Source organism: Heliangelus exortis, chromosome 1, assembly GCF_036169615.1.
Source record: "Heliangelus exortis chromosome 1, bHelExo1.hap1, whole genome shotgun sequence".
NCBI lineage: Eukaryota > Metazoa > Chordata > Aves > Apodiformes > Trochilidae > Heliangelus > Heliangelus exortis.
Window position 1 is genome coordinate 72,751,514 of NC_092422.1, and position 22,543 is coordinate 72,774,056.

At 38.6% G+C, this 22,543-nt stretch overlaps 1 protein-coding gene across 1 annotated transcript; it reads left to right on the plus strand.

Moving 5' to 3' along the window:
• The first annotated feature begins 264 nt into the window (after positions 1-264).
• MSL3 (MSL complex subunit 3) lies at positions 265-20,448 on the plus strand. Its single transcript, XM_071748108.1, has 13 exons — positions 265-438; positions 2,496-2,578; positions 3,121-3,216; positions 4,074-4,174; positions 5,093-5,184; positions 6,175-6,297; positions 6,763-6,923; positions 8,675-8,833; positions 9,308-9,570; positions 9,948-10,057; positions 10,249-10,348; positions 10,780-10,864; positions 19,508-20,448. The coding sequence occupies exons 1-13, from the start codon at positions 340-342 to the stop codon at positions 19,605-19,607; spliced, it is 1,572 nt and encodes a 523-aa protein (XP_071604209.1). The 5' UTR covers positions 265-339; the 3' UTR covers positions 19,608-20,448.
• Positions 20,449-22,543: the final 2,095 nt, after the last annotated feature.

Sequence of the window (22,543 nt, forward strand, 5' to 3'; positions counted from 1 at the left end):
TCGGCCCAGAAGGGTCGGGGCTCCGCCCTCCCACCCGGCGGGGCCCGTCCCCTGGCAACCACCCCTCCCGCGGTTGATCCCCAGCCGCCCGCACCCCCCGTGAGTGGCGGCGGAGCGGGCACAGGAGGTCAGGGCAGCGCAACTCCCGCGGCCACGCTGCTCTCACCCCGGAAGGGCAAGGAAACCGGGATATTTCCACCCACAGCTCCCTTCTTCCTCCTTTCATTCCTTCCCGCCTCCCTCTGAGGAGCCGGGGGGCCGGGCGGGGCGGGTCCAGGCGCAGCACCTCCCCCGGGGGAGAAGGGGCGGGGCTCCTTTCCTTTGCGCCATGATGAACAAATGACCTCGCGGGGAATGAAATTTAAGTTCCACCGGGGGGAGAGAGTTCTCTGCTTCGAGCCCGACCCCACTAAGGCCAAAGTGCTCTATGATGCCAAGGTGACCCGCCGCGCGCGCGAGAGACAGACAGACAGACCTTGCCCTCCCATCCTCCTCTCCACCCCCCCCACCCCGCTCCACGGCCGGGCAGCAGCGAGGCGAGGTTTGCCGGGCAGGAGGCAGCCCGGGGAGGCGGGGCTGCCGCGGAGCCCGTCCCGCCACCGTTGCTGCCGTTAATGCTCTCCGCCGGGTGTTGGGCGCGCCCCCGGGCGGGAGGCGGAGGGGGAAGCGGTGGAGGGCGCAGGCGAAGAGGCGGAGGTGGGGAGGGGCAGCTCCGCCAGCAGCACTTGTTGCGGGCAACGGGTGCTCGGACCGGGGAGGCGACAGCCGGCGAAGAGGCCGCGGGACGAGAGCCGCCCGCCGGCACGGCCGCGGGGAGACAAAGCGAGGCGGTGTCCATCCTTGCCAGGCCTCTGTTCTCCCTCGCCTTGTGCTCCACTCCCCGCCGCTCCCCGGGAGTCTCATCCCGCTGAGCCTGGAGCTCTGCCTCCCCCTGTCCCCGTCCCCTCCTCCCCAGTGGTGCGGGGTACACGTACCAGCCGTGTACGAGCCTCTAGGCCTTCCTCCGGCTGTGCGGAGGCGTCCCGCTGCCTGGGTGACAAGGGCGCTGGGGCCCTGCTGCCGCCTCAGGTAGAGAGCGGAGCCGCCCAAGGGCTCTGGAAGTGTCGGAATCGGTTCCCGCCTTCCGCTCTCGTCTGAACGCCTGCGAAGTGTTCCGAAATATTGTTTTCTTCCTGCACTTCCGTGCTGTAGCTTGATTTATTCCCTCCCCCTTTCATGCTAGTACTGCCCTTCTGCCTTTCAGAAGGGTTTAAAAGGTACCGATGGTACAGGAGAGTATACAGAAGTACGATGGCAAGCAGTGAGTGGTGCACCTAAATGTACGCATCTAAGTGCACAGTAAGAGGTGACTCTCAGCTCTGTCCTTAAGAGTAGTAATTGTAGCGCTTTATGTAAATATAATGTTTTGCGATGTCAATGAGATATGAAAGAACTTCTCGGTCTGAAGTCACCTGCCCCTAACTTGCAAAGGGAATTCTTTTGTGAGTGGTGAAAAGGGAGTTATTGCAACTAGATTCCTGACTAAATTTATACGTTTTGCTGTAAGTTTGCTAGTTGTGTAGATCAGTGTTTTTCAAACATCGTTGATCAGGACCTCCGCCTTCCTGTAATACTTAGGGCTGCGGTTTTGTTTGTACCTGTATGACTATGCTCTGACCACCCCAGGAGCTTTGGTTGAAAGCCCTAGAGGTAACTTGAGTGCAAAAAATAATAGTGGCTTTTCATCTTTACTTTCAAAAGTAGTGGACTCCAAAGTCCATCATAACGGTCCTTGACTTCATCAGTAGTTGTTAAATTCTGGACTCCCAAGTTAAAACATTGCTGTAGCCTATGTAGCCTAACTCCAGCCTAACATCCGGAGGTGTATGATCTATCCTGAGCTGTTCAAGTGCAGGCAGAATGATTCTTTTGTTATTATTAGTCCTGATGCTCTTCTTAGTGATCCACCTGAAAAGTCTTTCGAGGTGCAGGCCCTTTCAGACTGGCACATTTTATATGTGTCAAAGAGAGGAAGACAAAGGCTTGAAGATACTCACAAAACCTTTTAATCTTTTGTGGCTGAGACTCAGTGTTTCAGAGAGCAGAATTTTGAGGTTTTTATAGATAGAATTCTCTTATCTCCTGCTTGGAAGGCATGAAAAGGCAAGACCCAGAAGAAAGTGTTTGTAGCCCAGATGCTATCTCTGTGTATCTGTATTGTTATACTGCATTGTTTTGCATCTGCTTTTGTCTGTCTTGAGAGCACGGGACATTTGAAGACAGGTCAGAGGTGGTTAGCAGTCCCCAACTATAAGAGTGCTCAAAAAAAAAAAGCTAGTTTTTCTATTTATTATTATGCATATCTTCTGCTCATAGCAGTATTCACTGGCAAAATTATAGGTATATTTAATTTCTGGAAATGAACATTTTGTGTGTGTGTGCATAAATTTCTTAAGTACCAGAAAGCTGACTTTCTCTCAAGCTTTTGAATCCTCTCTATTCAATATTTGTTTCAGATTGTTGATATTATTATTGGAAAAGATGATAAGGGCCGAAAGATTCCAGAATATCTGATCCATTTTAACGGGTGGAACAGAAGGTAAGAACCTGTATGCACTGTTTCATTTCTTCCATTTCTTACGTTTATTCTGTAAATAAAACATTGTACAGAAGGTCAAAGGGTTTTGGTGTTTGTGTGAATATTTTTTGGTTTGAATGCCTTTAGTATACTTGCTCATGTTGACCCCTTGGTCTGTATCTGTAAATTTTGGTGGGTTGGTTTGGTAGCCATGAGCTTAAACCTCATAGGATATCTGTCTTTGGCATATACTTGTGGCTTCTAGGGATTCATTAATAAAAGGAATTTATATTTAGTTAAATCTAGACCTGGACTGTTTGGTTATCAAGGCCAGTACAAGAGTGTGATCTCTGTGATGTGCAGCATGTGCCAGTGCTACAGATAGAATCTCATGTTAAGTCAAAGTCTTATGAGATTTTTAGACAGTAACAGAAGAGTTGAAGCCATGTGACTACTAAGGCTTGCAAACCTTGTGATACATATGTTGATTATTAACTCATTAGTAATCACAAATGGCAGATATTCATAGCCATTAATAATTTTTTTTTTTTACCTATCCTTAGCTGGGATAGATGGGCAGCTGAAGACCATGTTCTTCGTGATACAGACGAAAACCGCAGATTACAGCGTAAATTGGCACGGAAGGCTGTGGCTCGCATGTAAGAAATCCTTTTGGTCTCAAAATGAAGGAGAGGTTCATTTTCAGATTCTAACTGATACATCCAGGTGTCTACAAGTGAGCTTGGCCTCTAAGCTCGTGCTGTAGATGGTAGATACTTCTCATAGAATCATAGAATCATAGAATTGGCTGGGTTGGAAGGGACCTCAGAGATCATCGAGTCCAACCCTTGATCCACTACCGCTACAGTTACCAGACCATGGCACTGAGTGCCACATCCAGTCTCTTTTTAAATATCTCCAGGGATGGAGAATCCACCACTTCCCTGAGCAGCCCATTCCAATGTCTGATCACCCTCTCAGTAAAGAAATTCTTTCTAATGTCCAACCTAAACCTCCCTTTGCACAACCTGAGACCGTGCCCTCTTGTCTTGCTGAGAGTTGCCTGGGAAAAGAGACCAACCCCCCCCTGGCTGCACCCTCCTTTCAGGGAGTTGTAGAGAGTGATGAGGTCTCCTCTGAGCCTCCTCTTCTCCAGGCTGAACAGCCCCAGCTCCCTCAGCCTCTCCTCATAGGATCTGTGCTCGAGTCCCTTCACCAGCCTGGTTGCCCTCCTTTGGACCTGCTCCAGGACCTCGATATCCTTCCTGAACTGAGGGGCCCAGAACTGGACACAGTACTTGAGGTGTGGCCTCACCAGCGCTGAGTACAGTAGAGTCAGCTCGATCTAGAGAGCTACTCTTCTCATACTGAGATAGATACCTACATACTGTTATGAAACAACCCTCTAAATGATGAACAGAGTATGTTATTCTTAACTGTTGCTGAAAAATTACTTTTTTGATTTAACTTTGGAAAACCTGAAGTATTGCATGGAACTTTTTTATATGTTCTGTAGGAGAAGAAAGGGAAGAAAGAAGAGACGTTGCAGGTTGCCTGGCGTTGACTCTGTATTAAAAAGCCTTCCTGCTGAAGAAAATGACGAGAGTAGTGAAAACTGTGAGCTTTTTTTCAGTCTTTGATTACTGGCATGATGCCTTTAAATTTTTGAGCTAGGGGTACGTGCTGTAACTTGCTATTATGGTGGCAGGAGACTACCACAGTCCTATTTGAAATGCACAGAGGCAGTCATATGAAAAGTGAGCACCATGTTTCATGCTAAACATTATTTTCTTTCTTTCTTCTTGTGTTCTAGAGGCTTTTCCTTTTTTTCATTCCAATATTCTCATTGCTGATTACAGAGTTTGATGCTGCTTTGTTTAGTGTAGTGGTGCTAGGTGCAAAAAGTCCTTAGTTTTCTCTGGTATTAGGAAAGCAGACACTTTCCCTGCTAGTGTTGCTACATATTTTAGGCGGCAACAAGATTTTGTTTCTCAGCAGTCTACCTGGCACACAGCTCTTTTTCGTGTCAGCTGATGGGCTGATTTCACTCTCAAGCCAGGTCCTTCATTTCATACCATTTTTCATTGTTGCTTGAAAACCAGAAGTGCTCTGGCTGGCACTATACTGATGTTCTGGCAGCTGTAACGGCATCTTCTTACTGAATGGTTAAAACATTAATCCCCCCTTCAGAATTAAAGTCCAGTAAAAGTTGACAGATCAGTTCATGTTCAGAAATGTAGCAGTCTTTTAAAAGTGTTTTTCAATTACAGATAATGCAAGAATACTTCCTGTAAAATTCTTTTCTTATATATTTGAAAGTTTATTGAGTGCTTTAGATAATACTTGTGTGTCTAATTCAATAAGAATTATTTATCCTCATATTTATCATCATTAACTGTATCAAGGAAGTGTTGTGTTTTATTGGTTGGGGCTTTTTATTGTTTTGGTTGGGTTTTTGTTGCAATGAGGCCTGAAATTGTTTGTCTTAACCTCTGTAATAATGTGAAATAAATATATTAAATCTCTTTTACACAGCCATAAGTAGTTCTTCTTCTGATGACAGTGATGAAGGAACAGATGAGGAAATAAAAAGTGAAGAAAGTGACGTAGAAGAGAGGACAGAAATGGTATATTCATGAGCTCTTTCACTTACCAGTATTTAAACATATGTATTTGAAACTCTGAATGCAAAAATGAAATGTAAAAAAGGAGTGTAAAGGAATCATAGAATTTTCAGGGTTGGAAGGGACCTTAAACATCATCTCCTTCCAACCCTCTTGCCATGGGCAGGGACACCTCCTACCAGACCAGGTTTCTCAGAGCCCTGTCCAGCCTGGCCTTGAGCACTGCCAGGGATGGGGCTTCCACCATCTCTCTGGGCAATCTGTGCCTGTGTCTCACCACAGCTGCATCTGGTCATTTATCTGGAACTCAAAGCATAATTTTCTTACTCCTGGTGCTTACATTGATTAAGTTTTTGAAAACTACAGAAGATGTAATATTCTTGCAGAATTCTTCGATATTAATCTGAAAATACACATCTGTTTTTTTCTTTCTTCCTACACATAAGGGTTAATTGGACAAATCATAGCAAACTATGTCAGCCAGATTTGTGAGTGCTGTAAAATTTTTCTTGTTGGCAAAGGCTGAACAAATCCTAATAGCAGTAGGTGCCTGTGTTTTACTGTAAAACAGGCATGTCAACTCTGATCTTAAATTCAAATGTGCAAGACAGACTTCAAGAAAAAATACTTTCTTTTCTATAACAGAGAAAAGAAATAAAGCATAAACAGTTGTTCTGAAGGTGTGTAGAATCTTAACTGCTACAGTATAGGTGACCTGAAGCAGCAAAGCCTAACAAATGTCATTTTTTTCTGCTAAATAATTAAAACAAATGCTAAATTAAAAAAAAAAAGTTTTTAAAAAAAGAATTGGCAGTTATCTTCAAGTATTGTTAAATAGCTTAAAGTGAGGCAACTATCCAGTGAATATTTTAAAATTTTGTTTTTGCACGACAAAACTTGATTAATATATTGTGTCGGGGCTGCTGATATACTTTTTCCACTCATATTAAGAAGCTCAACCAATATATTGTTTCTGGCACTGATCTGTTGTAGAAAGAAGAACAAGACACTCACACGAAACGGGACATGGAAGAAAGAGCAATAAGCATAGAAATTCCTGAAGTCTTGAAAAAGAAGCTTGAGGAAGACTGTTACTATATTAATAGAAGAAAGCGGGTATGAAAGAAAAGCTATGAAATGAACATGCATAGGGGGTGGGAAGGGCATCAGTAGAATTTTTTTTTGTGTAACAACAACTAGTTTTTTTTACTTTATTTCAAAGATGGTCTTAGTATAAGGAAGAACAAAATACTTGTAAAGAGCAGACTTCATTATAGCTAAAATGAGGAGTTGTCATTTAATTTAAGAATGTAACATTTTGGTACTCAATTATGTTTTAGAGTGTAGACTGTTTTTTGAAGCTGTAAATGTAGTAAACTTGCCAACCTGAACCGTATTTTTGTTTCTCAATATTTTTATGAAGAATTGATCAAAAATGCACTTTAAGGGTTCAGACTAATCACTCCTGAAATAACTACATGCAATAGAGACTTATTAAATTAGTACATTACCAGCTTGGTGTATATACTTATTAATTGCTTTTGTAAGACATGATTTTTTTTTATCTTTTTATTTTTTCAGCTAGTGAAGCTTCCTTGTCAGACAAATATAATAACCATCCTGGAGTCGTATGTGAAACATTTTGCTATTAATGCTGCTTTTTCTGCCAATGAAAGGTCTCGGCACCATCAGATGACTCCCCATGCCAATATGAATCTCCACTATGTGCCACCAGAGAAGAAGTAAGTCATCTTTAATCCTTCACTACTGTCACAAGAAGAATGGTCTTGTGTTCTCTGTTCTGTTTCAAGGCTGTTCACTTCTAAGAGATTATACTGTGATGTATGTCTGTTTATGGAGCTTAAAATACTTGACAGATACCTATAGTACAGAAACACTGACAATTTGTTTGTCAGTGAGAACCCCTATAATCTGAAAAGTCATTATGTAAAAACATCTCCTGTCTTCATATAAGTTCTTGTGAAAATTGTGATCCATTTTGGAAGAATGTGTTGCTACTCTCTATGTGAAGATTTTTTTGCATTCTAAAGGACTATCTGATATGAGAACTCCATGCTTCAGTAAAACTGAACAGGTTCAAAAGGCTAATGCTTTATGCAAACACTTGTAGAGAACTTTAAGTGCAGGTGGGGTTTGTTTTGTTTTTTGTTCTGTTTTTTTTGTGTAGTAACATCAATTCTGTTTTGTTTTAGTTCCTTTTTTCTCAGCTGGGCTGTGTATTCTACCATGCTACAAATGCAATGCGTTTATACTGCCTATTTGCAGTGTGGGTTTTTTTTTTTTTTGGGGGGGGGGGTTGGTTTGTGGTATTTTTCTTTATAACTTCTTAAAAGTTAGAAGTTAGGTGAGACACCAGAATATTAACAGAAGGTTGTACATGCATTATGATTTTTAGAGGTGTATGTTTAAGTGACTTCCTCAATAAATGAAATGTTTTAATCAGGAGAGTGTATATAATTTTAGTGATTCATTAAGTAAGAGAGAGAGCAGAAATCTCTCCTGTGAATAACACAGAAAGTAATTGACCTCAGATGTGGTAGAATTTCTGCACATGGTGTTCCCCTGACCCAGTTTTTACATAGTTTTTTTGTTTGTTTGTTTTCTGGGTTTTTTTGGTTTTTTTTTTTTTTGGAAGGGTGTGGGTTTTTTTCTTGTTGGTGGGTTTTTTTGGTGGTTTTGTTTTGTTTTGTTCTCTTTAAAAAAACAGTAGTTTTAGCAGATGCTATGGAATGGTTATATAAGGTATGGAATTTCTGACATGAGTTATTATGGCAGAATCAAATTACTGCTACCATACACATAAGCACATGAGATGCAGGAGATGAATACCTTTATAGAAGTGAGAGGGTGTTGGAACTGGGCTGGACTTTGTGTTCTCAGCAAACCTGGTCAACACTTAGCACAGTGAGTGTTTTACACAAGGCCTAGACTGAAATTCCTGTTAGCCCTTAAATGTAGTGCTTTGGATAATATTGGGAACTGATCTCCACTGCAAATGCACCTTGTGTTGTTTGTTCACTGAATATCCCTTAAGCACAGCCTTAACTGTGTCTTAGCAGCTGTAGATCAAATTCTGCACGTGGCTTTTAGACAAAGATTGAATTTATTGAGTACTTACTTCCAGCAGGTGCCTCTTTTGAGCCTAGTAAACTTGAAAAAACAAAGTAATTCTTACAATAAAACTCAACATTTACTGTAGATTTTGTTAATCCAGTAAATGGTAATACAATGGAAAAATTGTATATTTTCTTGACCTTATTAAGCAGACTTGTAAAATCCGTGTTTGACAGAAGTTACCAACAGCAATCACTGTCTCTAAGTATGCTTCAGATCACTCATTACTTAGTGGTGAGTGTAGCACGAATGTCATAGCTAAAATGTTAATGATCTGTGTTGAAAGAGAATTTCCTGCTACATTGAAAAAAATTGACATGCAACTTTGAAATTCATAATTCTTTTTTTTCCCCTCTAGTGTTGAGCTATGTAAAGAGATGGTGGATGGGTTGAGAATAACCTTTGACTTCACACTTCCTTTAATTTTGCTCTATCCTTACGAACAAGCTCAATTTAAGAAGGTGACTTCATCAAAATTCTTTCTTCCCATCAAAGAAAACTCAACAAATACTAACAGGTAGGTTTGGTTTACGGAGTCTGCTTATCTCCTGAGGAAAATGCATTAGAATGTGGTTGTATTTTCACAGTAGGATGATTTCTCTCAGCCTTTGACTTCAAAAGTTATCTTGATAAAATGTTAAACTTTTCTGTGAATTGCTTACCTGAGTTCAGAATTCAGGTTCTGAATTTTTATCTGGTTTGCTGTCAGATGAAAATTTGTACTGACAGATATAAGCTGTTAGGCTGCAACTTTGTGGGGGGAAGAAATATACATTGAAATGTAAGTTGTTGTTCATTAAGTTCTACATTTGAAAAGAAACATGCTTCTGGAAAACAGTATTTAAAAGAAGGCCTCATGACTTTGATAGTTATTGGGAGGAGACTATTTAATTAGGCTGAATATTTATCAAGATCTGCAAAACTAGATGGATCTCTTTTGGGGCAAGAGCCCTGATGTCCTCATTTCCATAAAGCTCCCTTTATTTCCTAGAAGTCAGGAGGAGCTTTCCCCAAGTCCTCCTCTGTTGAACCCACCAACTCCTCAGTCAACTGACAGCCAGCCCACAACCGGGGAGCCAGCCACGCCAAAAAGACGAAAAGCTGAGCCCGAAATCCTGCAGTCCCTGAGGCGCTCTACGCGCCACAGCTCCAACTGCGACAGGCTGTCTGAGAGCAGTGCCTCACCACAGCCTAAGAGGAGGCACATGGACACCCCAGCTTCTATGCCAAAGCTTTTCCTGCACCTGGAAAAAAGTAGGTTTTGCTCTTTAAATTGTTGCTCTGAACACAATTTTAAGTCTGTTTTTTTTTTTTTTTTCTCTTTTTGTCTGGACTATGAGCTAAATGGTTTAAGTATAATTTATTAATTCATGTGTCAATTATTTAGCTCTGAAGGGAGAAGTACAAAGCAGTGTTCTCGGTGCTTTGGTACTGTATTTCTGACCAGAATCCAAGGAGGTACTTTTTTTTTTGAGCTTACTTAGAGACAGCATTTACTAAATTCCAGTTTTTAAGACTTTAAACATTTTAGCAGTGGGTCCGAGTTACATTTAAAGGCTTATAATTCCGTGAAACAGGTCATAAAATTTACTTCTGATTTCTTTTGCTTTCTTTTTCCTTCCATTTTCAAGAAACCCCTGTCCATAGTGGATCATCTTCACCTATAACTTTGACTCCTAGCAAAGAGGGTAGTGCAGTTTTCTCTGGCTTTGAAGGTAGAAGAAACAATGAATTGAATGAGGTAATGGATTTTTATATTACTGTCCTAGATTAAATGAATAAAGGTTTAATTGATCTCAGAATAGGGCTATGTGAGAAAATGTTTTGTTTGTGTTACTTATTTAATCTCTGATTTTTGAAGTTCTGAATAGACTGAATTATTTATAGTGCTATAAAGATTTCATTAAAAAGATTTTCATCTCTTGTGTTTAGGTTTTGTCTTGGAAATTGATGCCAGATAATTATCCACCAAGTGATCAACCACCACCTCCATCATATATCTATGGATCTCAACATTTATTACGGATGTTTGGTAAGCTGATGTAAAACTGTGCTCAATCAAAATTGCTTTATTTGGGTTTTGTTTTAGTTATATTTTAGTGACCATATCAGTCTGATCTTCTGTCTCCCTTAATGTCATTTAGTTTTATTCTCAAAGAAAAGTACATTTTAATCAGTTTAAAATTCAGGCTGTTCATAAACTTGCTTGTCTCTTGGTGGCTCTGTACATCTTTAGATAAACAACTCTTACTTCTAGGATGCTATCAAATAGCATTAAACAAGGTATCATTCACTTTCTCAGCATGTATCTTTTTAAGGTTTTAAGAGATCACTGAATAACTTGCAGAGAAAAGTGGGGGCTGCAGGGAGAAGTGATTTTTGTTATTTTCTGTGTAGTGGATAAAAATACTTACAAGTTTCTTTTAAAAGAATATATGAAAACACTGTTTCCCTTATTTACAGTGAAGCTACCAGAAATACTGGGGAAGATGTGCTTTCCTGACAAAAACCTGAAGGCTTTAGTAAAACACTTCGAAATGTTTCTGAGGTAATGTTGACACAGTGTATCACAGCAGTGTTTGTATTGCAACAAAGATGTGAGTGCTGTGGAATGATAAAGGGCTTTTAAAATAAGATGTTCATTGTCTAAAACTCGACAGACTAAGAAGAATATAGCTAAAGTTAGGAATATAGTAAAAATAATCTCTATTTTAATAATAATTCAAATAAAGAGTAATACAAGATTTTTTTTATTCTGCAATTCAAATTGAAGGGAACCTGAATTCCCTATTCTCAAGCACACAGTGCTTGAGAGCTTAAATATGAAAGCTTATTTTCTAGGATGTATAGATGATGACATGTCTGACTTGGTTAAGAAGCATGTTTTATGGAGAAATGAAAACTCTTCCATTGTTATTTTTGAAAACATGGAATTAATCATGGAATTAAAGAATGACTTAGGTTGCAAAGGACCTTAGAAATCATCTGCTCCAACCTTCTTGCTGTGGGTAGGGACTTCACTCATCTAGACAAGGTTGCTCAGAGCCTCATCCAACCTGACCTTGAATGCCTTCAAGTAGGGGGCATCTCCAGCTTCTCTGGGCAGTCTGTTCCAGAGCCTCACCACCCTCATACATAATCTGAGAGCTTTGATATTGCATCAGTATTAGAAGGGGTAGAAACTTGTAGTTTAGAACATGCTTTTAGTTGTGGTAGGGTTTTTTAAAAAGAAAAGTCTGTCCTAATTGAGCTTTTAAACAAAAAGGTTTTTCTGTTACGCAATGCAGTGGCTTGTAGGGGAACCCAAACTCTTTTTGATCATACAGACTTCATGGATGGAGTCAATATGGTCATATTTGCACCAAGGTCAGCTTTGTCAGGTACTCTGGTTAATATGTCTGCATGACACTGTAGTGGTAGTTAAATATCTAATGTTGCACTGTATTGTGCAGCATCAATGCAGTGGAAATAAATTTGTCATGGAAAATTTACTGAAGAAAGTGTTGGAAGAGGTAAATATCTGGAACAAATGTGGAACTCCTAGGTTAATTTTGATCAGACTTCTAAGTAGCTACATACTGAGAAGTAATATTATATGGCACTACCATATCAGAAGTCCTGTTAGAGATTAGGGAGGTGAAAGCTATAATATGCTTTTTCTTTGAGTATTTCTTGAAAATAAAAGGTGTCTCAAATGTTGAAGTTTACCCGATATAAAATATTTCTCTCAAAGCTTTTATTTTAAAATTTTATGGATCCCTTTTTACTTGTCTGTTTTCATATCCTTATTGAGTATTCAGAATATCTTTAAAGTTAAAATGGATGGTAAAATGTTAGTGATTATTTTGAAACCTACTTTTGCTTGGAGTGAATATTACTTAGGTTGCTTATCTCTCTGTGGATCAAACCAGTTTATCAGACCTCTGCCTTTTCAGATTCTTTTAGATCCTTCTATGTTGGTAAGAGCATGTATCTTCTCTTGAGTGTCCTAAATGCAGTTTCTTCATTCCCATTCTATGGATGAACTGTGATGGAGTGGAATAGATAGAAGGAGGAAACATGTCCCTTACACCCCATATGGGTATGGAGGTGACTGAACTGGAAGTGGTAGTATCCATATGTGTCATATCTTACCCATCTTGTTGAAGTGCCTTGTCATCTATAAATTGAAACAAAAAAGCCAAAGATGTTTCCCCATCAGCATTTTTAGTTCAGATAGTACTGTACTGTGCTTTTGAAGCAAATCTCTCAGTAGTTCCCACTTCCCATTCTTTGTGTTGTGTTGCAGAGTGTTCTGAGTACACAAACTGGATTTCTTTTGGAAAACACTTGACCAGAAGTGTGTTGCAGTACTAGGGGACATTCAGTCCTCAAGGCCAGACTGCAACTAAACTGAAATGAGTCCCCCAAGGCAAGCATATCTGACAAAATATTCAAGGGCTCTGGTTTTTTTTTCAAGTGCTTTCTAAGCCAGTGTCATGTACATTTTGCTGCTGCTGTTCTCAGTTTCTTTTCTGTGCTGAAATAACGAGTTCCATGGTTTTGTCAGAACTGAATTGACAGCCTTCCTAAAAAAAGCTTCCAAGCTACAGTTGATGCTGCAGGAAGCATTTAATCTTGGGTGGTTTTGTCATAAATATTCTTCTTAGACTAGTGTCTGTATTGGGTATGTTACTATGTATTCAAATGGGATACATAGAAACCAATGCAAATAATTATTAATTTTTTTTCAGCATGTATTCATGGTGCTCTAGGACATCTGTCATTTGATTATTTCTTTTGTTCCATATATCATTGAAGGTGGTAAAAAATTACGTTTTCTAGGAACTTCTTCAGACTTGATTTTTATCATGGAAATACTTTGCATTATCTGTCTCTAATCACAAGAGAAAGCTTGAGGCTGAGATGACATCTTGTACTAGTTCTTCAGTTTTTAGATTCTGTCTTTTCCTTTTTGGAAATGAAAGGATTAATCGACGTTTTTATTTTCTAACAGTTCTGTTCTGATGTAGCTTTTAAAAGGTAAGAGTTGTCCTGTACAGGACAATCCTGTATGAATAAGAGGACAGCAGCCAGTTTACTTAAGATTGCCTAATTGCTTTCAGTATATTGCTTTTTAAGTGACAAGCTGAAATAGTCTCCTTTTCTTTGTTTTTCTAATCACAGGCAAAGGATTGAAGCTGTCTGTGTGCATTAATAACACTGTTCATGAGTCTTCTTAGAAATATAGGTAGAGTAGTCCAAACATAAGTATTTTGTATATTTTTAAATAAAATTTTCATGTGGTACACAACTGATTTAGTTCTGACTTATACACTGATTTAATTCTGAGTTATGATTTTATGGCTAAAATTTACAGCTTCATTTAACATTGGAACTATTAATCTCATGTGGGCTGGGAAACTGAGACATTTAATATGATATTTTGTCTAGAAACTTGTTTTATTGAGTTTACTCAGTACTTGATAGATGCATTGAATTCACTTTGAGATGCTACATGGGTAATATTTTCCATTCATGTCCTCAGATTGCCGCTAGACAAGATTGATCTCAGTTTCCCAGGCAACACATATTTTTAAGGGATGTATGAAATATATCTTTCTGAGTTTTGTATTAAGTATAAGATGTACCCTCTGTGCTTAGTGCAGCTTTCTGCAAGTGTGCATAATGAAAATTTCTTCATGGAGAATGTGAAAGATTATTTCTGAATTGTAGAATTTGCTGAAATAAAGAAAATTATTTTCTCAGATTAGTCTTCACTTCAAATTTTTTAGCTCTGTAATACTTGCAGAACAGTAATAGTATGAAATGGACATTAGTGACAAACTGACCAGTTGGTTTCAGTGAACTTCTTTCAGTTTGAGTTCAGTCTTAAGGAGCAAGCACTGGAAGCTATCACAGTAACTGGTGCCTACTAACTGGTAACCTCATTAGCAAAGGACCCCTGATTAGATCTTTCTACCTGTTAATAGATTTTGAGGTAGAGTAACTGTTTCCTTTTAACCAATTCCATTATTTCAGCTGTATTTTTAGTAAATTGTTTTATGTGCTCTATTTTGCCTTTTTTTTTTTTTGTATTGTGAGGTGCCTAGCATGCCTCCAAGAGGCTGCTTAAATTATGAGAAATGATAGGCAAGAAGGTGCCAGTTTTTTGGGTGTTTTTTTTTCCTTTTCTGTTGATTTGAACACAGCCTTGACTTGGAAAACTGTTTTGAGATCAGAGAGGTCTTTTCTCAAGACTGTTGACCAATAGGTGATAATTAAAATTCAGAGAATATAACATCAGTTTTTAGAATAGCAGAACCCATCTTCACCATCTTACCAAGGTAATTTCAGTCAATGTCAGTTGCATTTTAGGAAAAGAGGCAAAATGGTACGAAATCTCAAAGCCAAAGTTATTTTGACTTCATGGAACACAGGAGAATGAGTAAGAGATGAAATATTTACAAAATAATACTTCTAAAATTTCTAATATGTGTTTCCAGATGAGGCCAGTATGTAGTGTTTCAGAAAACTACGTTCTTAATGGTAGGAGATTGTGCTTTTTTAAAAAACCCATTGATATTTCAAACTTGGTGTGTCCTATAGGTTGTCTCTTCGTTTGAGATCCCATTTTTTCTTTGTTTTACAACCTGTTCATATCCATTTGAGCATATGCCACATACCTCCTCTGGTAGAAAAGTATTCTAATACTGTTGAGTGTTTTGTGAGAAGAAAATCAAATCAGAATGCGTCCAGACTGGAGGACTGTGATATAAAATGTGTATACAGAAAGATGACAAGTTGTTTGAAGTATCCTAAGGAAATAACTGGTTTTGATAGCACAACTTTTTTTTTGAGTGTAGTGATTTTATTATACGTATTTTATTGCAGTGGTGAATTATGGCCACTAGTCTGTGCTAATGTGCAATTAATGAGAAGTTATTAGTGGCTTTCTGAGAATGTAAAAATGAGGCATTGCCCATGGTTGAATGGAAGAGAAAAAAATCTTCAGGTGAAGCTGGTTGTAACTGGGATCCTGCTCACTGTGATTTAATGAAGTTGCAAGATGGCAACTGATTAAAAATCACTTCTTGCAATTCTGCTGCTGTTTGTTTCATTTATTAGGGCTTTTTCTATTTGTGTCTCAGGTCTGGAATTAACCAGTTACTTGACAAAAAGTACCTGTGCATCATAGCAATTATGATATACTAGAAAACTATGGAATTTTGAGTGTCAGTAGGCACATAGGGGTTTAGAGGCACAAAAAGATAAAGGAACTTTTTGAAAAAAGGTTTTGAAACAGTTTGCAATGAAGGGGTTCTGCTTGGACAGCTAATGTATGTGCTTTGTTTTAGGACATTATTACTGTTTTATTTGGGCTTCATTGAAAGGTAACTGCAATTTTTGGTCCTTTCAAACTTTTGGCACCTTTATGTTGAAAGCTTCTTAGTCAGTAAGTACTTGGCATTGTGCAGGTTGTTATTTGCAATAGGCTTTTGTATCTGGTTGGTCTGCAGAATTTGCTCATGTGGTTGCTGTTCCTGACTAGGGTTTTATTGCTTGACAAAAATACTTCTGAAACCACACCACTTGGATTGCTTCTCTTCCACTGGTTACCAAATCATCAGGTGAACGAGGAACACATTCTTTACCATACTAGCAGAGGTCTGATCATTCAACTGAAATGGCTGCCCAAAGTGTTCTAAGTTATCGTAGCTTTTTTTTAGAAGGAGATAAATTGCTTAATCTTCTTTTTAGAAGAATTAGGAAATTATTCTGGAATTTGTGCTGGCCTTGCCAAAATGGGTCTTCATCCTCCAGATCAACTGTAAGGACACCTGTATTGAACTCTAGTAGAACTGTTTTCCTAAAAGGTCTGCCAGAAGTTACCACATTTACTTAACTCAGCCTGATTATCTGAAATGTTATGCTTGGCATCTTAAGAGTTCTCTGCACTTGCTCTTTAAAGGCCAAGGAAGATGATCTGTGTTTCTGTATATGGACAACAGTCAAAACAAGCCTGTTGGTTCCCTTGGCATCCTTCCTGAGGCACTGGATATCAGAATAAACATCTGAAACTTATCACATGACTTTTTCTGTTGACTGTATTGGGGCTATGGCAAACTTTTGCCCTGAATGGCCTTCCAGATGGAGATATTCCTATTGCATGGAGGGGCTGGGGGGCAGGTGGTGGCATATGCCTTTGTGTGAAATGAAACCTTATAGCTTTTCAAACCCTGCATTTGAGTATTAAGTAGCCTGGTAGAGGAGATAAGCTGCTTAATCTGTAAATTACATTTCTTTTGATGAGGTGACTCATAGAGGTAGGACCCATCATGGTCTTTCAGAAAATTCCTGTAGCTAAATGGTTACAGTTGCATTTCAAACAGCACCTAGCCCAAGCCACTGATCTCAGCAGAGCATCTGCTTAAGTTTTAAAACTCAGAGCTGTAGCAGGAGTGTGCAAGATGTCACCTGCCTGGAAACTTTTTTCTTTTAACTCTGTATTCTTTCATCTTTATGGCTGAAGTTGTCTTTCTTAAAATTTCTAAGGTTTCCATTGCTTCATAATTTTTACACTTTTCATGCTGTTCCTGAGATTCTTTATGGGATGGTACACATGTTTAGAACAGCGTTTTTCTTCATGCAGAGACTGTTCAGGTCGTAAATTGTGCTGACACTGCCAAGACAAGGACACGTTTGCTGTCAGGTGATGCTCTTAACACTTGCATCAGGATGTTAACATTCTTGCATCAGGATGTTTGTGTGGACTGTGCATCTCAACTCAGTTACTTGTACAGTTTCACTCTAAGTATATGCACATGTACTCTGTGAACACTCTAAAAATGAAAAAGGGAATGATGCAACAGGTGACCAAGTTCATCAATTTTTAAAGTTAAAAGTAATGAAAAAATTCTGAGTAGCTAAATAGCAATGTGCTTTCTGTCTATAGCTGAACATTGTCCCTGCTTGCTAAGTGCAGCTCTGTCTGTTTTTAAATCTTGGCTCATGACTTGCAGGTGCCAGTGAAATTGATCTTTGTGCTATTGCAGCTTTTCCAAGAGCGAAGCATTAGTGAAATATCCAGTAGCTTTGAGTCTTATGAGACCGATATTTCTGTGCCAGCATTTTACACTGTGATGCAGTTTGAATAGAAAGCTTCTTTAGAAGCACCACTGCTCTTTGTATACAGAAATACAAGGACAAAATCTGACCTTGTGTTCTTTCCCCTGTTTCTTCCCACTTCAATGCAAAAAATAAATTTGGTACTGCTAACTCTGGAGTATTTTGCTTTTCACAATTGTTTTCATCAAGAACAGAGAGGTACACATTTGGCTGTGTGCATTCTGCCTGGGTTGTTTTGTTTTGTTTGTTTCTTCATTTTGGTTTTGGGTTTTTTTGAGTTGTAGCTGTGCTACAAGCTTCTTAGTTAAAATTTCTTGTCTTTAGCAGATGTCATGTTAGTTTGCACCAGACTGGCATTTATGACTGATCTTAAGCATAAGTTAGGAAATTTCCAAGACGAAATGAACTTGTTTCCAATTACTTGCCCTTAAAATTCTTGGAACTATCAGCTACCCAATGTCCTCTATGGTTTCTTTTGTTTTATTGATGTTCTTTTAAAGCATACTGCCCCAGATGCTCTAGCACTTGGTACTGTTTTTTACAGAAACACTAAGAATTCGATTGGCCTCTGCATACTCACTGTTTATCTCTTGAAGTCATTAATGTGTGTTAATGAAGAATTATTAATTCCATCTGTGGCTTGTTTTAATCTTGTGCAACCTAAGTATGTGAAAAGTTAGTATCAAGTCTGTTAAATTTTAGGCCTTACCACACTCACTTCATACCATTCCCACATATCCCAGAAAGTGATTTGTAGCTAACCACAGTCAAGGTCATAGCAGGTGTTGATTCAGGTATTTTGTTAGCTTCTTTCAAGTGGTTTTCCTAGACTGAGGTGTAGGGAAAATCAACCTTTTTTTCATTTATCTGTGGTTTTGTGATGTAACCTTTCTGCATATGCTCCCAGCAATTAATATACTCCTGATATAAATTTAGACTGCCTTATATAAAGAATCTTGCCACTATCCTTTGGTGCTGTGGGTTTCTTAAGGTCAAAGGACAGGCCTAGTTCAGGCACTTGAGCTAACAGTGTGGTTGGAGAAGCATTGTGTTTAATTGTGTTCACCTGTTTGTTTTTTTTTAATTTGGACTTTCCCTGTCCAGAGTATTGATCATGCAAAACTTTTATTTTTAGCTGCCAGTAGTGAAGTCATCTTCCTATCTCGTGGTCCTTGAAAGAGACTGGACTCTGCAAATGACATTTTTTGTTGCTGTTTACATTGCTTCCTGTTGTAAATCAGAGACCCTGTAGCTAACATTTTGCTATGTTTGTTGATGCTCATCTTTGATATCCAGGGATTTTTGAATGTCTGTGTTTTTCTGAAGTAAAATTTGATTATGTACTTCATGGTTTAAGGACAGATTTGCCTTTTTGCTCCCATTTGTATACACAATATCTTTGTATACAAAGGAAATAGCAGAGAGATTATCGTCATTTTAAGCTGTTACTGTGTTATTAACAGCACTGTTTATAGTAATTTTCAGTCCTAAACCCCTCCCCCCCCCCCCAAAAAAAAAAGAATTAACAGAGCAAGAAGACATGATAAAATAGTGTGCTTAGCTGTTTGAATAATATTTGAAGACATGCTTAGAGAAATCTGAAATTAGAGAACTGGATTTGCAGAGGATGTATGTTTGATAGACAGTTTGGCTTATTGGTTACTGGACATTTGTATAGAATACTGAACTATAGTAATAAATGAAAATGCTGTTTTTGACAGAAATAAAAACAGTATGCTGAACAGGTGACTGACTGAAAGTTGCAGAAAGGTTTCTTACTTTTTTTTTTTTTTGCCTTCTGTGATTGTTCTTTGCATTCTTTTTCAGAGGGTAGCGTCAACTTCTGGTCTTGTTTTCACTGAGCTTGAACAAAATTTTTTAATGCTATCTGTATTTGAGAATGACAGAAGACTTTCTCATGATGTAAAAGTTGTAAAAATAGGGCAAGACTTTTTGTATGCCATATTTCAAAGTGTAATAATTTTTAATTTCCAGGCTATGGTTTTGCTGTGCTTAAAAATTAATTCGAAAATAGCTTAGATGTTTCATGTCCTGTTCTTTTTTTGGTGTCCTTCCTTCTCAGGTTCTTAGCAGAATACCATGATGATTTCTTCCCAGAATCTGCTTATGTAGCTGCGTGTGAAGCCTACTACAGTACTAAAAATCCTCGGGCAATCTACTGAAGCTTATTAATAAAGATTAAATCTTAGTTTTTGTAGCCCATGACAATGCTGTTTTGCCATGTGACTATAATACGAAGATGAAAAAAGCATTACAACAACTTCTGGAGTCAAAGAACTAGGGAAATATCTTCTGTGATGGCTGGATTACTTAGGACTGGAGAACTTTTTTTAGAGCTGTGTATAGACTTCCTCATGAGTTGCTTATAGGACTGAATATAACTCTCACTCCAAATGAATGAAGAGCCTTGTTCTGACTTCTAATGCATAGGACTGCATAGGACTATTAAAGAGGAAAGGAGGCAAAAGCAGATGCATTAGCAACAGTGCAGTTTCATGAAGATACATCATTGTGCTCTGTGCTGTGTTTCATTTTAACTCAACTTCTCTGGCCTGAGTAATGAGACTTGGCTACACAGCTATATGAAAAGAAAGAACTGTTTTTTTATGGATATTTTTTCTCACAAATTGCACTTCATTTTATGGAACTGTCATGATAGAAAAGATTGCTTAATGTAAAGGTGGTTTTGCTGTTTGGCTAGCATGACATCTGCCTCAAGAAAGACTTCATTGCTTGAATGAAAGATAAGTTGCTTACTTCACATTTTGCAAAAGTGTATATATCTCTCCTCATCAGCCTCCTCCTGGTAAGGCTGCCAGGGATCCAAGGAGAGCCATACATTGCCAGTGACTGAACATTTACCTGGCCATAAATGATTTGCAGAGCCATTACAAAAGGACTGATTTTCTACAAGTAAAAGAAGAGAAGTCAATAAAGTGATGGCAGTTTAACTGGCAAGCACTTCTTAATAAAGTTCACAGTGGCTGCTGTGTAAATGTGTGATTTGAACTGTCTACAATGTCTTGTTTGGGCTTGATGAGTATTTCTGGGATTGCTAAGTGTACATATAATGAGAGGTGGGAGCACTGGTAAGAGGAAGAGAAGCACTTTCTGTATCATTGGGTTTTCTTTCACAGGCTTGAAGGAGGTCTCTTAGAGCTTTAAACACATTAGTTCTAGAAATAGGAGTTCAGTGAGAACTGAGTTCCGGGAAATCTGTCAGTACATTCAGTAGAAATTAATCAAAACACAGTTGTTGTCTTGAGTGTCATAAAAACCTCATCCATAACATAGAACTCTGGCCTTTCAGCATCCTCTGCTTTGTCAAGACAGACAAGACACAGATTTTTAAAGTACTGGGAAAAAATAAGACTCTGTGCTCATAGACTACTACCTTAACCCCTTTTTACTCCTTCCCCATTCAGAAAACTTCCACTGGAACCTTTACCTGTAATGCAAAAATCAACACCTCCCTCTCAGATTTGCAGAAACTAGTAGTTAGGAATTTTCAAATAAAAATGGCCAGTGCAATCAAAGGCACCAAAGAAAATCTGAAATCTACTGTTCACATTCACTATCACTCACTTTTCCGAGTACTGGTGTGTAAAAGCTTTTGAACTGAGAAGATAAGGATTACCTTGGTTTAAGCAATTTAAGTTCTGCTTTTTAGGAAAATTGGTATAATGGGCATATTAAAGATCGAAAAAAGGAAGGTTTGCACGGATGCCTGCTGATTTGGAGATAATTATTTCTACAGTTTGTCATTTAGTAGACAATGCTATTCATTTCTTTTGTGCCCAAAACACCACATTTGTAAGCCTTAGTCTTTCTCAGATTAGAGGAGTTTTGAATCTCTGGCAGAATCCAAGGATGTCAAAATCCACTTTGCAAACAAATTTCATTCAGGCTTAGATCCTTTTTGTCTAAAAAAACCCAACAAAATACTAATGACTATCTAAAGAGGGAGTCTGCCTGAAACTCTATCCTGTGTGTAATACTGCAAATGTGTTTTTGTTCCACTGTTGGTACTTAAAAGGCAAGCTATGAACTGAGTTTTATCCTCGTGTGACCGTGTTTATCTGTTAAAATGACAGTTTCTGCATCCAGGAGTTATTAATACTGCTGGTGTTTCCTTGTTGATACGTTGTGGTGATTCTCAAGAGACAGGATGGGGGGCAGAATTCTGAAATTCCAGCTAGTGCAGTCGTTATGTGAACAAACTATTTTGTGAACTTCTTTTGAAGCTGATATTGGATGTAATGTTATAAATGGTCTTTCCCTCATAGCAACAGAAAAACTTTTCTCAAAAATAGCCCCCTTTTGCACTTCTTGACGTTGTTAATGGACATGAATTTCCTGGGGCCCTATCACTTTGAATTTTAACAGTTTAGGTTTATATATTCAACTACAGTAATTTGCATTTTTGAAGCCTCCCATCCCTACTGTCACTCTTTTACTCCTTTCCTATTTTTAGACCTGATTTTTTATTTTAAGATGAAGCAGTGCAAGAGACCTGCAAAAATTTGAACCAGTTTTCATAAGAGGGTAGTAGTCATTAGCTTTAAAATATTTAGACTTACCAGTGTAGCCCCTAAAGTCCCCTTTGAATGGAATATTCAAGGACTCATGTGGCTAGGGTAAGCTTAAAATTATAGTTATGATGCTGGTGTGAATCTATAACTCTTTGAATGTCCTTGACTGATAAAATTTTTTATGCGATTCATATCTATCTGAACTGATGAAAGAGGCTTCTGCACTTAGTTGCTTGTCATATGATGGTTGCTGTTTGCAGAGCTACTCATATCAACATTTTCTAGCCTGATTCAGTCAAAAATGCTTAGGTTAGCTGAAGAAATGTGAAAAACTGGCTGACACAGGCTAGGGAACCTTCACGTGAGTCAGTCTGCCAGCAGACTTCAGAGAGTTTCCTGCACAGGAGGAGCTGAGAAAGTAGGCTAATGGGCAGTGATAGTATTAGCACAACTGTTTGGATAACTCACATGTGATCTGTTTCCAAATTAATGGAGTTTTGTTTATCTGTTTAAGGAATTCCTACCAGTGTAATTATACATAGAATCATAGAATTGGCTGGGTTGGA

Excerpts from the sequence above, each read along its gene's own strand:
- MSL3 (XM_071748108.1), top strand. The coding sequence starts at position 340 with ATGACCTCGCGGGGAATGAAATTTAAGTTCCACCGGGGGGAGAGAGTT. Across the intron at positions 439-2,495 it reads AAGTGCTCTATGATGCCAAG|ATTGTTGATATTATTATTGG; the intron begins GTGACCCGCCGC and ends TATTTGTTTCAG. Across the intron at positions 10,865-19,507 it reads CACTTCGAAATGTTTCTGAG|GTTCTTAGCAGAATACCATG; the intron begins GTAATGTTGACA and ends CTTCCTTCTCAG.